The sequence below is a fragment of the Xenopus tropicalis genome, chromosome 9 (genome assembly GCF_000004195.4).
Source record: "Xenopus tropicalis strain Nigerian chromosome 9, UCB_Xtro_10.0, whole genome shotgun sequence".
NCBI lineage: Eukaryota > Metazoa > Chordata > Amphibia > Anura > Pipidae > Xenopus > Xenopus tropicalis.
Window position 1 is genome coordinate 76268753 of NC_030685.2, and position 16969 is coordinate 76285721.

Sequence of the window (16969 nt, forward strand, 5' to 3'; positions counted from 1 at the left end):
CCATCCTCATCTCCAAAATAGCTCCTAAAGGTCATCTCCCACTTAGCGGAGGCCCATCCTGGGAAAGGGGGATCGCATGTAACACATGCTCTACCTAATACTAGTCTGGATTGACCCTTTACTGGCCAAACAGGTGTTACAGAAGCTTTCAGTTATATGATGCACGGCAAAGTAGCACTGCTGGCTATAGGGACATGGGGCATAGAGGATGTTTCTGTGATGACCAGAAGTGGGAAACACTTCTTGCACTGTTCCACTGGTAATGTACTGGTGTGGATACATACATACTCAGCCAATAGCATCCACACCCACACCAACATTTTAAGCCTCCTTTAACTAAAAATGCTCTATGGAAACCACCAATTTCATGTTTACCTTAACAATGCGGATGTCAGTATTATCGCTGGTCTGAATAAAATTTCTTGCTATATTTCTATATTCCTCTGAGTCAACCAGCAGGGTGATTTTCTTAACTTTATCATCAATGACCATATCTGCCCAATATTCTGGAGGGCTGATTTGAACTGAAAAAAAAAAAAGAAATAAATAATTTGATGTGGTTTTCCATTCATTTAGATAAATAAATAAATATGGCATGGGACCTGTTATCCAGAACCCTTGGGACTTTTTGCAGATAAGGGATCATTCCATAATTTGGATCTCCGAACCTTAAGTCTACTAATTAATCATTTAACTATTAAAGGGATTCTGTCAATTTTTATGGGGTACATTTTATTTCTAAATGACACTGTAACACAGCAAATAATTCACTCTGACATTTAAAATGTATTCTTGAATCAACAAATGTATTTGTAGCTGTAATATTGGTGTGTAGGTGCCATCTCAGTGCATTGTGCCTGAGTCTGAGCTTTCAGCCAGCGCTACACATTAGAACTGCTTTCAGCTAACCTATTGTTTCTCCTACTCCCATGTAACTGGAGGAGTCCCAAGCCGGACTTGGATTTCTTACTATTGAGTGCTATTCTGATACCTACTGGGAGCTGCTATCTTGCTCCCTTCCCATTGTTCTGCTGATCGGCTGCTGGGAGGGGGGGTGGATATCACTCCATCTTGCAGCGCAGCAGTAAAGTGTAACTGAAGTTTATCAGAGCACAGGTCACATGGCAGTGGCACTCTGGGAAATGAAGAATATGGCTAGCCCCATGTGACATTTTAAAATTAAATATAATAAATCAGTGTTTTTGAAAAACAGATTACAATGCAGGATTCTGCTGGAAAAAGTTTTCCCATGACAGTATTCCTTTAAATAAACCCAATAGGAATGTTTTGCCTCCAATAAGGATTAATTATATCTTAGTTGAGATCAAGTACAGGTACTGTTTTATTATTACAGAGAAAAGGGAATCATTTAACCATTAAATAAACCCAATAGGGCTGTTCTGCCCCCAATAAGGGGTAATTATATCTTAGTTGGGATCAAGTACAGGTACTGTTTTATTATTACAGTGAAAAGGGAATCATTTAACCATTAAATAAACCCAATAGGACTGTTCTGCCCCCAATAAGGGGTAATTATATCTTAGTTGAATTCAAATACAAGCTACTATTTTGCTATTAAAGAGAAAAGGGAAAAATGTTTTCAAATGTTTAATTATTTGTTTCAAATGGACCCTGTTGGAGATGGCTTTCCCATAATTCGGAGCTTTCTGGATAACGGATTTCCAGATAACAGATCCTATACCTGTACCCCTATCTGCAAGTCCACAGATAGCCTGGTGATTCACATTATAAGGGCCCCCTGGGCTTATAGACGTTTTGACGTTTGGGGGCAAATTTTTTAAAGGAGAGTGAGGTGGAAGGGAGGCTAAAAAATGGGGTAGGGTTAAGTTCTCCTTTAATTAAAAAGTCTGGGCAGCTCAGCAGCAGCACTAAGTTCTAACAACCGTTTATATCTCTAATCCTTGCTGCCAGTTAAAAATGAATCAAATTACTATTGTTCAGTTTTAAAAAAAAAAAAATTCATTGATAAACAGTCCTTACTTTGTTTTTAAATTTATATATTCGAATAATTTTTTTTTTTACCTAAATGACCCTAGTAACCAGGAGGTGGTTTGAATGAGAGACTGGAATATGAATAAGACAGGGACTGAATAGAAAGATAAGTAATTAAAAGCAAAAATAGCAATAGTTTTTTGCCTGTCAGGGTCAGTGACCCCTTCATTTGAAAGCTGGAAAGAATCAGAAGAAGAAGGCAAATAATTAAAAAAATATCCAAAATAAAGAATGAAGGCCAACTGGTAAGTTAATGTAAAGGTGAATGTCCCTGCTATTGCCTTTAGTGTCAGGTGCTGACAAATGGATTCTGTCTGTGTTATACTTACTGTTTGCATCGTTTATTTCCTAAAAAAGAAAGATATAAAAGTAAATTGGAATTAACATTCAAACAACACACATACATATTTCTTAATCCAACATCTGAATTCAGATGTATTAAAAAATGACTGCAGATCCATAGAGAGCCTACTTTCCAGGACTGTAGGGCCCATTTAGGAAGTACAATGCAGTTGCAGTCACATGATGACCACAGTCCTTGTACCTATGCGTTTTGGCGTGACACACCAATGCACCCCAGCAGTCTGTTCAGATGAATTGTTAGCAGTGTGCCTATAGATGCAGGGGGGGGCCTAGAGCTACTGCTTTCTTCAAGGTGGCAGCAGCACAAGGGCAGCCTGCATCAATAAACACATCTTACATGCGCCTAAGAAACAGATGCAGACATAATTTTGCTGCAAAGCGTAGGACATGTCAACATCTCAACGTAGGAGATTTTCAGCTCAATCGTGTTGCCACTATGCTGGAATTCTGGGAAAACACTACATTGTTGGTAAAAAACATGCCCAGAGACTGCATTTCGCACATTGCTCTTGCATCTGAAACTGAGCCCTTGTGAGTTGTATAGTACAGTAGTTTCAAGTCAAGTAATCTTTTTATAGTTTTACAGCAGAAGGAGGTTGCATGTTCCATGCCCACAGTTACCAAACTAGGGCTTGCCACTGTCCACCAGGATTTTTAGGGACATTTATCTAAGGGTGAAAGTGAAGAACAGAGAGCAGTGTAGTTCAGTTTGGTAGACTACGGCAAGCTCTAGTTTCTCATTTTGATAAAAAAAAAAATTTGGGTTGGCAACTGACATTATTAGCATTTAAACTGTGGCCAACCCAGTATTTTGACTAGGATTTATTATTATTAACATTTATTTATAAAGCGCCATAAACATATTCCGCAGCGGAACATTTTGCTCCCCAACCCCTTGGATGTTGCTCCCAGTGGCCTCAAAGTAGGAGCTTATTTTTGAATTCCTGGATTGGAGGCAAGTTTTGGTTGCATAAAAACCAGTTGTACTGCCAAACAGAGCCTTCTGTAGGCTACCAGTCTACATAGGAGCTACCAAATAGCCAATCACAACCCCTATTTGGCACCCTCATGAACATTTTTCACATCTGTGTTGCTCCCCAACAAATTTTACATTTGAGCGTGGCTCACGGGTAAAAAAGGTTGGGGATCCTTGTCTTACACAAACCAGCAAATGCTGCCTGTTAATTGGTTACTAGAGCTGGAGAATCTAAACCTGCTATATCATTGCTGACCAGTGTATTTGATAGCATGCTCTGCTGCCCGATGAGTAAAAACTCTGTAATGTGAGAGCCTGTACCTGTGGGTCTTTAAATCTGTTCTGCAAAACTTCTGAATAGTCCATGTAAACGTCCTCACAGAAAGTTACTACACAGATTTCCTCTAAAAAGCTTTGAGGATGTTTTGCTAGGTGCTTTTCTATGCCATCCAGAATCAGTGTGATTGTTATCTGTGGTTCTAGGCCATGTCCACCTGAAACGAACAATAGATTTGACATACACGAGTACAGAGCCTGAGGGGACTCAGGAGAGACATTAGTTCTATGTGCCTCTTGAGGAACGCAGTGGTGTTTTTTCCTTGAGCCAAGGTACCAGGTGGCATCATCCATATATATATATATATATATATATATATATATATGTATATATATATATATATATATATATATATATATATACTGTATATATATATATAACATCTTCTAGGTTTAGGGTTTTCACATTTTCTGAAAAAAAAAATACTGGCCTTCCTATATTGTTACCTTTGTGACCTGTTGCATTAGCATCAAGCATCATTTTTACCGGCCAGGTGGCAACCCTATCTAGGTTGCCTGTATGGGTACAGAGTCGAAAACTCGATGGGCCCCCGGTGACCCACACCTGATCCCCGCGGGGTGCTCCCCCAAACCGCCGGTCTCCCTTCCCCAAAGTACTAAAGGTAAGTTTAATTTACACACACTCAGGGGGTGGGATGGCCCTGTATGGGTAGTGGTGCACTATTGCCCACTGTATGTTTAGTCCTTCTGAATCAATTCTGTATTTAGCCATTGCACTAGACCTTCTCTCTAAATCCAGCCCAGGCTAAGCACAACAACCAAGTAGCCAGTCAGTTTGCAAATATAGGCAATTGGTTATTTGGCTGAATAACTGAATGGATACAGTTTTTGGATACTTTTAGTTTGTGTGGGGACAAGGGGTGGACTCCCATGGAAATCCATTCCTGTAATGATTAAGACAACTGAGACCACTTAATAGATATTGTGAACCAAAGCCTTGAATATACTGTAATATTTGAAGGAGTGTTCCAAAGCACATTTACCTGTTCCAAGTGCAGGGAATGCTACACTGCTAAGTGTCAAGGCCTCACACTTTTGAAGAACATTCTCCACTGACTCTGCAATCAGTTTTGAAGCAAGTACATGGATGATCTTTTTGCTTTTTAGATTCCCAGCTTCTGTTACCGCAATGGTTGCTTTACAGTCTGTGGAACAGCATGAGAAAAGGCTTAGTAGAACTAAATCTAAAGGAATATGGTCATGCTATAATTACAAAGATGAGCCAGGCCAAGTAATACCGTCACCCAACACAATACTACTTGTCCGGGTGCTCTGCCAGCCTGCACCTGAATGGTCGAACCACAGCTTCCCCACCTCCAAAGCAGTCAGCAACCCCTACGGCCACTCACTCGCTTCTTTACTTTGCCTGGCCTGTCTCCAGACTCCAACTTCACCCAGCAAGCACCCTAAGTACCTTACCTATCCTATCCTAGTTCTGGCCCTATTTAAAATAGACAGACCACATGGGCTGCTAACTAGATTAAGAATTACTGATATCTACCTGTGATATAGGGTAAATGGAGAGGATCTGCTTGCTCTCAACCTTTGGGCATTCAAAAAAGGGTGTTTAATTGGAGCAAAATTAAAACAGCATTTATGTAGATGTGTATGTCCCCTTTCACCTTAAAGTGGTGTAATTTTACTCCACCTTTGAATAAAGTCAGTGGGACAAGCTCAAGCAGAGAAGATACTCTTGAGTAAAAGCTATTATTCAAGGAAAGGTAGAATCACTGGGGCTTGCAAAATTGTTAGGTACCCCCAGTGTTTCTAGTTGCTCACTTCAGACCCTTGTGCTCCGCTTATAAAAGAATTTCTGTACCACACATACGCCGCACATGGCAGTGTAGAGGATGCTGGGGCACCAGAAGAATATAGTGGTGAAGCACTGTAAAGAGAAGTAACCTGGGATCATTAAGCTCTTTTTCCTAAAATGCACCCACCCATGGTACTTTTCTTCACAGTGCTGTTCCAGTGCCCCATAGTAGGTGACTAGTATCACTGTAGTGGGGAGTGACTAACAACTTGACATCCCTCCTTGTCCTTTAAAGGGGTTTTTCACCTTTGAGTTAACTTCTAGTATGATGCAGAGATTAATATTCTGAGACAATTTGCAATTGGTCTTCATTTTTTATTATTTGTAGTTTTATTTTTTTATTTCAGTTTTTTTTCAGCAGTACTCCAGCTTGGGATTTCAGCATATTTGGTGGCTAGGATCCAAATGACCTTAGTAACCAGGGTGTGGTTTGAAAGAAAGTCTAATATATGAATAGGAGAGGACCTGATTTGAAAAATAAGTAATATAAAGTAACAATAACAATTAAATGGTAGCTTCACAGAGCAATGTTTTTTTTGACTCAGGGGTCAGTGACCCCCATTTGAAAGCTGCAAAGAGTTAGAGGAAAAAGGCAAATAATTCAAAAACTATAATAAAACAAATAATGAAGAAATTGAAAATTTGCTTAGAATTGGCCTTTCAATTAAAGTTAACTTTTAGTATGTTATATATTTCTATAACATACTAAAAGTTAACTTTAATGTGAACAGCCCCACCCAGAATTTTACACATATTCAATATACAGCTTTATCAACAAACATTATTTTACGTCATAGCATGTGGTTAGAGTGATGATTTGTGTTTACACACTACACAATACTACTAAGTACCCTTCTAAATAAAGTGGCAATTTCCCAAGTTTATCTGAAAATATGAATGTGTCATGCTGAATCCCTCTCAGAGAGGGAACAGAAGGTCCAGAGAAACAATATGGCGTATCTAGGACCAGCCGTTGCCCATTATATGTGTTACATACCGATATGGCTACATTCTTCTATAACAGATTCACCTGCAGCAGCCAATAATTCTCCAGATATACCTGTCAAACATATGAAATAGAAGTCACTAGCTGCATTTCTAAAGGCAGTGGTCCTCATACTGACAAAGGTGCAACTTTGCCACAGTGCAGTAACCCTAGCAACTACAGATCAACCAAAGCTATTTGGTTGCTATGGGTTACTGCATTGGTACATGGCTGATCTACCAAGTACCAAGTACCAAGTATGACTTTTCTATCATTTAGCATATGCAGTAGGTATTTTGCTAAAGATTTGATATCAGAAGTTCTGACAGGAAAGTGTTGGATAAGACTATGTTGGTAGGGTCTAAAAGGGAGCGGAGTGCTTGATGAAACCTAAAAAATTGGACTCTGAAACAAATGTTGAAAACAGTGCTTTGTAGCAATTGATGGTATAAAATGGGATGATATGTTAAGGGGAGGTGATATTCAGGGCCTAATTTTTAATCTTCATAAAGTGTACTCATTTGGGTTGAACAATGTTATTGAATTGGTACCCTGTTTAGCAATTATGCTAATCTTTTTTTAAAGGTGATGTGAGCCATTTCCAGGGTCGGACTGGGCCGCCGGGACACCGGGAAAAATCCCGGTGGGCCCTGGCTCTAGTGGGCCCCAGCGGCCCAGACCCTTGCTGGTGCTCCCCCTTCCTGACCGCTCCCCCCTGACGCTTTAAATTTACGCTTTTGGGGTAGGACGTCGGGTGGGGGGCCCTGCGAGGGGGGTTAGGGAGGCCCCTCGGGGGGGGGGGGCACGGGCACCTGCAGGGCCCCTGGAGTGGGAGACCTGGTGGGCTCTTCACCCCCCACTCAGACCCTGGCCATTTCAATATCTGGAGAATGAGAGCCCAAACAGGAAGTGATTTAGAGTGGTCTTTATAAGGGTTTGAAGCCAAAACATAGGAGAAGATTTGTGCCTGATGAAGCCTTGCCTGATTTGCATAGAAAAAGTATTCTTTTTAGTCCATTTGGCAATTTTACCCCTAAAAGAAACTGCTATTGATATATTAGCAGTAAAGGCACTAGTGGCCATTTTTAAAACTGGCTTGGAGCTACATGCTGTGTTTCTGTGGAAAGACACTAGCAGCCATCTTTGAAACTGTCTTGGAGCTACATGCTGTGTTTCTGTGGAAAGACACTAGCAGCCATCTTTGAAACTGGCTTGGAGCTACATGCTGTGTTTCTGTGGAAAGACACTAGCAGCCATCTTTGAAACTGGCTTGGAGCTACATGCTGTTTCTGTGGAAAGACATTAGCAGCCATCTTTGAAACTGGTTTGTTATTATATGCTGTGATACTGTGAAAAGACACTAGTGGCCATTTTGGAGCCACATGCTGTGTTTCTGTGCAGTTTGAGGTAACAGAGGTTGTGATAGTGGGACAAGGGAGTCTTGGGGAGTCTGGTATCACAAGTTCATGGGACTGAAGTACTTGTTCTGAGTAACTACAGGATGGATGTGAGCTATCCAGTGTGGGCTGTAAGCTGGGTGGTGCAGTGGGATACCCCAATAAGTGATATACCATCAGTGCAGTATCCTAAACTCTGCATAATCAAGTATGTAATTGTTCCCTAGTTGGGATTTTATCCCTGTCTAGAGGCAATGACACACAAGGGGATTAGTGGCCCACACTAAATCTTCTCTTCCACTGGCGACTAATCTTCTGCAAATACTTTCCCTCCAGCAATAATGATACCGGTGGGTAAACATACTTTTTGCTTCATCTTTCCATATTCATTCAACAATGTTGACATGTACAGGGTCGGACTGGGGGGTGCAGGGCCCACCCGGGCTACCGCCCCAGGGGCCCCGCACCCCCCAGGATGCCCTCTGCGTCCCCCACACCCCCCCCATAGGGGCCCGCGCCACTCCCCCGATCCCCACCCCACATCCTCCCCTGAACGCAAAACTTACTTTCAACATGCGTCAGAGAAGGGACACCGGCGGCCGGGGGAGTGGCAAAAGAATTGGGTCTGGGCCACCGTGACCCACTGGGTTTTTTTCCCAGTCCAACCCTGGAAGTGTATTAAACATAAATGGACTTAAAGGTATTAAGATTGTTTTAAGTCTCAACCCTCTTAGGTTTAATATTTAGGCTGTACCATTACACACTATTGGGAGGTATGCTAAAGCTCTGCAGGCTGGACTTTCCTGACTAAAGCTGGCCATACACGTGGCGATCTGACGATGTTTTGTGCGACCGAAACATCGTCAGATCCGCCACACACCATTCAGGGCTGAATCGGCAGGTAAGGAGGTAGAAACATTAGGATTTCTACCTCCTTCTGCCGATTCAGCGCTGAAGGGAAATTTTGGTCAGGCGCCTTCTATGGCGCCCGATCAAAATTTTCAAACTGGTCCGATCGGCGAGTCGGCCGATATCAGCAGCTTCCTGCGATATCTGTCGACTCGTCGACATACCAAACACGCACCGAATATCGTGCAAAACGAGGTTTTGTACGATATTATCGGTGCGTGTATGGCCACCTTAAGGTTCACGTGCCTTTCAGATAAATTCCACAGCAAACACAGTGACATCATGCAATCAGTTTGTGAGATACTAAGAATTAATAAAGGAATAAAAAAAAATATATTTGCATCAGTAACCTATTTCTAAATATTTTGCAAATATGATTTAAGGAGGTACCAGAGGACTTTCTCCATGTCCTGTCATTTATATTCACAATTGCATCTGCAGTTTCATCGGTGATATTTCCAAGTTTTAATTTTACATTTGTGTGTCTTATTGTTTTATTGATGACCTAGGTTAAAAACAAGAAACAGGGCATTAATATTTAATTTAATAGAGCTTCTCCAGCAGAATCCTGCATTGTAATTTGTTTTTCAAAAACACAAACAGATTTTTCTTATATTTTAATTTTGAAATGTCACATGGAGCTAGCCATATTCTTCATTTACCAGGGTGTGGCACCCTGGGAAGCCATGTGACCTGTGCTCTCATAAACTTCAGTCACACTTTACTGCTGCGCTGCAAGTTGGAGTGCTGTGCCCCCCCTCCCCAGGGGCCCTGCAGGTGCCCCCGCCGGCCGCGTCTCCTAACCCCACCCCTCCAGGGGCCCCACTAACCCCCCGCAGGGGCCCCCACCCGGTGTCCTCCCCTGAGCGCGCATAAATTTAACGCATCAGGGGAGGAACGGTCGGGCAGGGGGACCGCCAGGGCCCGCTGGGATTTTTCCCGTTGTCCCAGTGGCCCAGTCCCACCCTGCCCCCCCTCCCAGCAGCCGATCAGCAGAACAATGGGAAGGGAGCAAGACAGCAGCTCCCAGTAGGTATCAGAATAGCACTCAATAGTAAGAAATCCAAGTCCGGCTTAGGACTCCTCCAGTTACATGGGAGTAGGGGAAACAATAGGTTACCGGAAAGCAAATGACAAAACAATCTTTTGGACTGTTTGCAGAACATATATTAAATTCACAAAAAGGAGAAATTATTCACACAGGGGGGAAAAGTGTTTGCTTTCTGCATTTTGTTTCTGTTAATGGTGTTTATTGCATTTCTAATGCGTTTATTGCATTTTTACTCCTAACTCATATTTGCAAATGAAAATGTAAAATATGTAGTTTAACTTACCCCTTTTGCATTTTTCCTTTCAAAAACACTGATAAAGCCTTGATAAACATACTGAGTAAAGGCAATGATACGAATTTCTTGAAGACTAGACTGGGGGGAATAGGATAAATGTTTCTCAATGGCATCCAGCATGGCACTGATAGAACTATAGACATCAACAAGGACATTACCTGTAAGACAAATTACCACGGGCATGGGAAGCAATGACATTAGGGGGCACATTTACTAAGCAATTATGAGATAAAGTCGGATTTTTTATTACTTCTAGATTTCAAGATTTCATTTTTATTTTTCATTATTATTCCTAGGCGAGCTTTTCGAGAATAACTAAATGTAACTATCCATAATTCGTGATTTATTTATGTTTAGTTAACTTTTTTTGTAAAATGAAAATTCAACAGGCTTGATCTGTCGAGTCCTATGGAGGCTTAGAATAGTAGAGGAATAGAATAGTCAGTGACAGCCAGTTCAAGGGGAACTTATTACCCTCATTGAATTCAGTTTTATGCCAGTTTAAGGGGAACTAAATCACCTCATTGTTTTCAGTTTTACCCAGTTCAAGGGGAACTTAATCCCCTCATTGTATGTATGTATGTATGTATAACTTTATTTATAAGGCGCCACAAGGGTACGCAGTGCTGTACAATCTTACAAAATACACAATTACACACAGGGAGGACAAGTGTTATAATAAATAATTATAATAAATATATATAAATGCACAGGGAATAAGTGCCATGTGGTATGAGACACAGTAGGAAGGAGGTCTACGTGGCAGAGCTTAGATTGTAAGATCTGCCCCGTAGAGCTTACAATCTAAGTGATTTGTTTTCAGTTTTACCCAGTTGAAGGGGAACTTAATTCCCCTTTGTGTTACTGGTCCTTTTAATAGCAAATAAAATGAAAGAAAAAATAAAGCTCAGGTTAAGGCTAGAAAGAAAAAAAGTGCACAATTCAAAGTAAAAGTTAATTAAGAAAATATTAAATAGAACAAGTTTTGGGTTTACCAGTTCCAATTGCCGGAATCACAACCGTAGATAACTGGTGTTGCTCGCACACTTGCAGTATTTTCTCCACTGCAGTAATAATAAGAGCAGTCTTTTTGGGACCAATTATATGGATGATTTTTTCACACTTTAGATTGCCACCGCCAGTAATAACAAAGCCATCGTCATTAGGAATGGGACCTTTATTAAAGAAATAGTTATTGATTAAACATCTTTACCAAAACACATGGGATTTCAGTTTTCAATAGGGTCAGGTCAAAAAGGGGATTTATACTTACCGTTACATCCTTTTCTCTTAGTCCTATGGGGGATACAGGCACCATGGGGTTAAATCCCCTCCCATCAGGAGGCAGGACACTTACAACAATGTTTCTCCTCCCTTATAACCCTCTTCCCGCTCCCAGGCACTTCAGTTATGTAACAAGCCCGAGCAAACAGTGCTCTTAACATTAGTAAACTCTAAACTGTAAGTATAACACGACTGAGTGAGAAGGTATGCATGTTTTCCCTGTTTCCGGGGAGGGTGGCCTGTGTCCCCCATAGGACTAAGAGAAAAGGATGTAACGGTAAGTATAAATCCCCTTTTCTCTTGCGTCCTGGGGGACACAGGCACCATGGGGACATACCAAAGCCGTCCCCAACTGGGAGGGAGGAAACAGGGCTATTAACATATTGCAGTCTAGCCTTGAACTACAGACTGCAGAACTTTGCGCCCGAAGGCTGCCTCGGCCGAGGCAAAGGTATCAAATCGGTAAAATTTTGCGAAGGTGTGCACAGATGACCAGGTTGCCGCCTTGCACAACTGTTCCGCAGAGGCCAAGTTCCTGTATGCCCAGGATGCTCCAGTTGCTCTAGTGGAATGTGCCCTAATCCCGAAGGGGGGTGCTTTCCCCGAGGATATGTACGCCTGGCGAACAGTTTCCCTGATCCAGCGAGCAATTGTGGCCTTGGAAGCTGAACAACCCTTTCGGCTGCCTGACGGAATCACAAAGACTTCTGGCCTTGCGGAAGTGTGCTGTTCTGTCTATATAAACTCTCATAGATCTAACTACATCTAGTTTGTGTAGTTTGATTTCCTTAGGGTTCTTGGGCGAACTACAGAAGGATGGGAGTATTATCTCTTCATTCAAGTGAAACGTTGACACGACTTTCGGAAGGAAGGTGGGAACCGTACGCAGGACTGCTTTTTCCTCATGGAAAATCAGGTGAGGGGGGTCGCACGATAGCGCACTTAGCTCCGAAACGCGCCTTGCTGAGGAGATGGCCGTCAGGAAGACTATCTTCCAGGTAAGCCAGGGGAGCTCAATGGTTTGGATAGGCTCAAAGGGGGGCTCCAACAGTGCCGACAGGACGAGATTTAGGTCCCAAGGTGGCACCAGGGGCCTCCAGGTCGGTGATACATGAGCTACGCCCTGTAAGAATGTTCTTACGTCATCCATCCTTGCCAGTTTCTTCTGCAGCAGAATGGATAGGGCAGATATCTGAACTTTTAAGGATCCCAGGCTTAGACCCTTGTCCAGGCCGTCCTGAAGGAATTGGAGGATCTGGGGGACCCCTGCTCTCTGATAAGATACCTGCTTCTCAGAGCACCAAAGGATGAAGATTTTCCAGATTCTATGGTAAGCCTTGGAGGATACCTCTTTCCTAGCCCTGATCATGGTCTGCGCCACTACTGCCGAAAACCCTTTCCGGGTTAGAATGGCGGTCTCAAGTGCCACGCCATCAAATGGAACAAGATCGGACCTTGGCGGAGTAGATCCGTCCGCATGGGAAGTGACATAGGTGGATCGATTGAGAGATTTACTAGGTCTGTGAACCACGACCTTCGAGGCCAATTTGGGGCGATCACTATGAATGTGCCCCTTTCCTTTCTCAGTCTCTTTATGAGTCGTGGAAGCATGGCAATGGGAGGGAAGGCATAGGCTAGCGGAACCCCCCACGGTGCGGTCAGGGCGTCTACCCCTACCGCAAGATGATCCCTGGTCTTGGAGATGAATAGTGGAGTCTTCCGGTTGTGGCGAGACGCCATGAGGTCTAGGTTTGGTTCGCCCCACTGTTTCACTATGAGGTTGAACACTTCGGGGTTCAGTTCCCATTCCGTCGGGTCTATGCGGTAGCAACTTAGGTAACCCGCTTCCCAGTTCAGGAGACCTGGAATGTGGACTGCAGAGATCTGTGGGACATTCTTTTCTGCCCAGCGTAGGATCTTGCTGATCTCTCCTGCCGCCGCCACACTCTTGGTTCCCCCTTGGCGATTGAGATACGATACGGCTGTCGCATTGTCGGATTGAATCCTTATGGCTAGTCCAGCCAGTCGGGATTCCCAGTGGGTCAGAGCTCTGAATATGGCTCTGATCTCTAAGATGTTTATCGGCAGTTTGGCTTCCGCTGTAGTCCATAAGCCCTGGGCTGAGAGATTGTGGAATGTGGCTCCCCATCCGGACAGGCTGGCATCGGTTGTGATGATCTGCCAGGCCGGTTCCGCAAAGGGCTTCCCCTGCGTTAGGTGGGGTGGGGTTAGCCACCATTCCAGGGAGTCGATCGTCGAGGGAGATAGGTGAATCCTCTTGTTGAGGGAGTGATGTCGACGCCACTCTGAGATAACGCTCCTTTGGAGAGGCCTCAGGTGAAACTGTGCAAATGGGACCGCTTCCAGGGAAGCAACCATGACCCCCAGAACCTTCATGCAAAATCTGAGGGAAGGCCTTGGAATGGACTTGAGCTGGCGGACCAGCTGGTGAGTCTTGTGGACCTTCTCCGCTGGTAGGAGAACCTTCCCTTGATGCGTGTCGAGCAGGAGTCCGAGGAATTGGATCCTCTGGGATGGGACGAGGCATGATTTGGTCAAGTTGATCGTCCAGCCAAAGTTCTGGAGAGTCTGGATGGAGAGGTCTAGATCCTTCTGGGCCTGACGTAGCGAAGGTGCCTTGATTAAGAGATCGTCCAAGTATGGAGTGATATACACCCCTCGGACTCGGAGAAAGGCTGCCATGGTGGCCATGATCTTCGTAAAGATACGCGGGGCCGAGGAGAGGCCGAAGGGGAGGGCCACGAACTGGTAGTGGTGGTCGTGGTAAGCGAACCGCAAGAATTTTTGGTGAAGAGGATGGATTGGGACATGAAGGTACGCGTCCTTCATGTCCAGGGATGTCAGGAACTCCTGGGGTTCTAAGGCCCGGATTACCGATCTCAGTGATTCCATTTTGAATTGTCTGTAGTAGACCCATTTGTTGAGAAGCTTTAGGTCCAAAATTGGACGATATGAGCCGTCCTTCTTGGGGACCACAAAGAGGTTCGAGTAAAAACCCTGAGACCTCTGTGATGGGGGAACCGGAATAATCACTCCCGCCTGGTTCAGATCCTGTACAATGGAGAAAAAGGCTGTTTGTTTTTGGGGTTCCGTGGGAACCCGGGACATGAAGAACCTCTGCGGAGGTGTTCTGTGGAATTCTATTTTGTAACCGAAAGAGACTGCGTCTGTGACGAAGGGGTCTTGTATGAGTTCGTTCCAGGTGGGGGCAAAATGTCTTAGTCTTCCCCCGACCTGAGAGTCTGACTGAGTGGGGACCGGCCAGTCATGCGGATGAGTTCTTCTCGTTGGAGGTCTTGGTAAATGGCTTGCGGGACTGCCAGGTTGTTCTGCCTCTGGAGGTGGGACCGCCTCTAGAGGAAGAGGAGGATCTAGACGGGGAAGATCCTTTTGAGAAGCGTGATCCTTGGCCATGAAAAAAGCGCTGTCTCTTAGAAAATGTGTTAGTTGGTCTGCCCTTGGGCTTTTGCTGGGGTAGGAGTGTACTCTTACCCCCCGTGGCTTGTGAGATAATTTTCTCTAGTTCCTCACCAAAGAGGCGGGAGCCCTTGAAGGGAAGAGAGGTGAGAGACTTTTTTGAGCTAAGGTCAGCAGACCATAGTCGAAGCCACAAGGAACGGCGGGCTGCTACTGAGAGAGCAGAGGTGCGGGCCAGAACTTTAAGAGCGTCCAATGAGGCCTCGCCGAGAAAGGAGCTTGCCTCTTGGATGTGTAGTGCGATGGATTCTACTTCCTCCACAGAGTTTTCTCTCTGTAGGCTGGTGAGGATGGTGTCGGACCAGACTTCCAGTGCCCGACTTACCCATGCCATTGCAAGAACGGGTCTAAAGGCTGTACCAGCTGAGGTGAAAATGGCTTTAAGAAAGCCTTCTAGCTTCTTATCGGTCGCGTCCTTAAAGGCGGACGCGTCGGGAACGGGTAGAGCGGTGGCCTTAGACAGCCGTGATACCGGCGCATCCACTAGGGGTGGAGTGCTCCATTTACCTAGAGCCTCCTTGGGAAAGGGATAGAGTTTGGAGAACTTCCGGGTGACCTGGAACTTGTGCTCAGGAAGGTTCCATTCCTCTTGAATTATGGCCTGGAGCTGTTCATGGGCCGGGAAGTTTATTTCCTGTGAGGTCGCCCTGCCAAAGGGGCCATTGGAGGTCTTGGCCCCCATATCAGAGTCCTCAATGTTGAGGGCCTGAAGGACTGCCACAATTAAATCATTGGGTGCTCTGGCGGAATCGGGGATTGTTGAAGCAGACTCGCCGTCTGATGCAGATGGGGATAATTCCCCCTCACTGAGTCCTTCCTGGTCAGACTGGGACTCAGGAGAGGAAAGAGCAGTGGGGTCATTTGGTAAAGGACACTTACGCTTGGTTGTGCTCTTAGCTGAATTAGGTGATGCTAGTTTCTCTAGAATTTTGTCCAGAGAAGATGCTAACAGTGGGATTCCCTGCAGGTTGGCCAGGGAATTAGACAGTGAAACTGCCCAGGCTGGGGCCGCTGGGGCTTCTGTGGCCACAAAGCTCGAGGTAGAGGGTAGTGCTGCCTGTGCGTTCTCCCCTTGGACTGTTAGTGGGGTACCCAGAGGGACCTGAGATGTGGGGAGCTCTGCCTCTGTAGTGGCAGTGGCGCATGCCTTGCAAACTGGGTCTCTGTGCCCCTTTAAATTTTGTCTTGCATTGGTTGCAAGCAAAGAAGGTTACTTTGGGAGCCTGTTTCCCCCCCCCTGAGGAATAGTGCGTCCCCTGACCCCTCAGCCATGTTATAACCGATCCCCGTTACTGTGCTGTGCCTGGTAGAGGGAAGAAGGGAGCAGGAGAGAAAGCTTCTGCCTGGCGGTAGCCGAGTTGACTGGCGCGTAGTCCGCAACTGCGTGCTCAGTCCGGTGCCTGAAAGGGATGTGCCGACAAAGAGCGCGAAGGTGAGCTGTCGCGTGACGTCAGGGGACTTCCGGAGGCCCTTGGCCGTTTCCGCCGGAAGTCCCCAGAGCACCGCGTGAGTGTGCCGTGAGGCGCGCCGTCAGCATCCCCTTCCCTCTCGCACTCAATTCCCCACCGCGCAACAAGTAATGGCCCTATAAGAGGGCAGGTAGTCTGCAATGGCTTCACCCTCCGCGTCGTGTTACGGTAACGGGGGGGGGGGGTGCCGTTGGGAGTACCGTTGGGAGTACCGAGGCATTCATCCTGTGCGGTGGGCCAGAGGAGACCAGAGGGAACCTCGCGCTCCTCCTGTACTCACCCATCCAGTGCTCTGGACCCCCAATTTAAAGGGGGGGGGCCCGTCCGCACTGCAGCCTATTTTAGGCACTAGGCTCTCAAGCCTTCCAGCGTAGGGGGCTGACGCTTTGAGAGCAGCCTGAGCTGTCTCAGGTACCACCCCGGGTGTTAGGGCTAAGCTCTGAACCGAAGATTTCTCAATTGTCTCCTAGAGACTCCTTGGTCCAACCTCCTGTTTGCGAGGACACTAAAAAAACTGAAGTGCCTGGGAGCGGGAAGAGGGTTATAAGGGAGGAGAAAC

The 16969-nt window shown here is 45.2% G+C and overlaps 1 protein-coding gene across 2 annotated transcripts in view; it reads right to left on the reverse strand.

Annotated features, from left to right (window-relative positions):
- Positions 1-16969, reverse strand: part of LOC101731886 (protein mono-ADP-ribosyltransferase PARP15-like) — a 30265-nt gene that overhangs the window by 3512 nt on the left and 9784 nt on the right. For both annotated transcript variants that reach the window (XM_012971413.3, XM_004918236.4), the window contains exons 6-13: positions 11155-11334; positions 10148-10317; positions 9204-9318; positions 6520-6582; positions 4693-4854; positions 3674-3846; positions 2343-2361; positions 376-524 (exon numbers count right to left, since the gene is read on the reverse strand). In XM_012971413.3, coding sequence (XP_012826867.2) covers positions 376-524; positions 2343-2361; positions 3674-3846; positions 4693-4854; positions 6520-6582; positions 9204-9318; positions 10148-10317; positions 11155-11334 — 1031 coding nt within the window. The remainder of the gene's footprint in view (positions 1-375; positions 525-2342; positions 2362-3673; positions 3847-4692; positions 4855-6519; positions 6583-9203; positions 9319-10147; positions 10318-11154; positions 11335-16969) is intronic.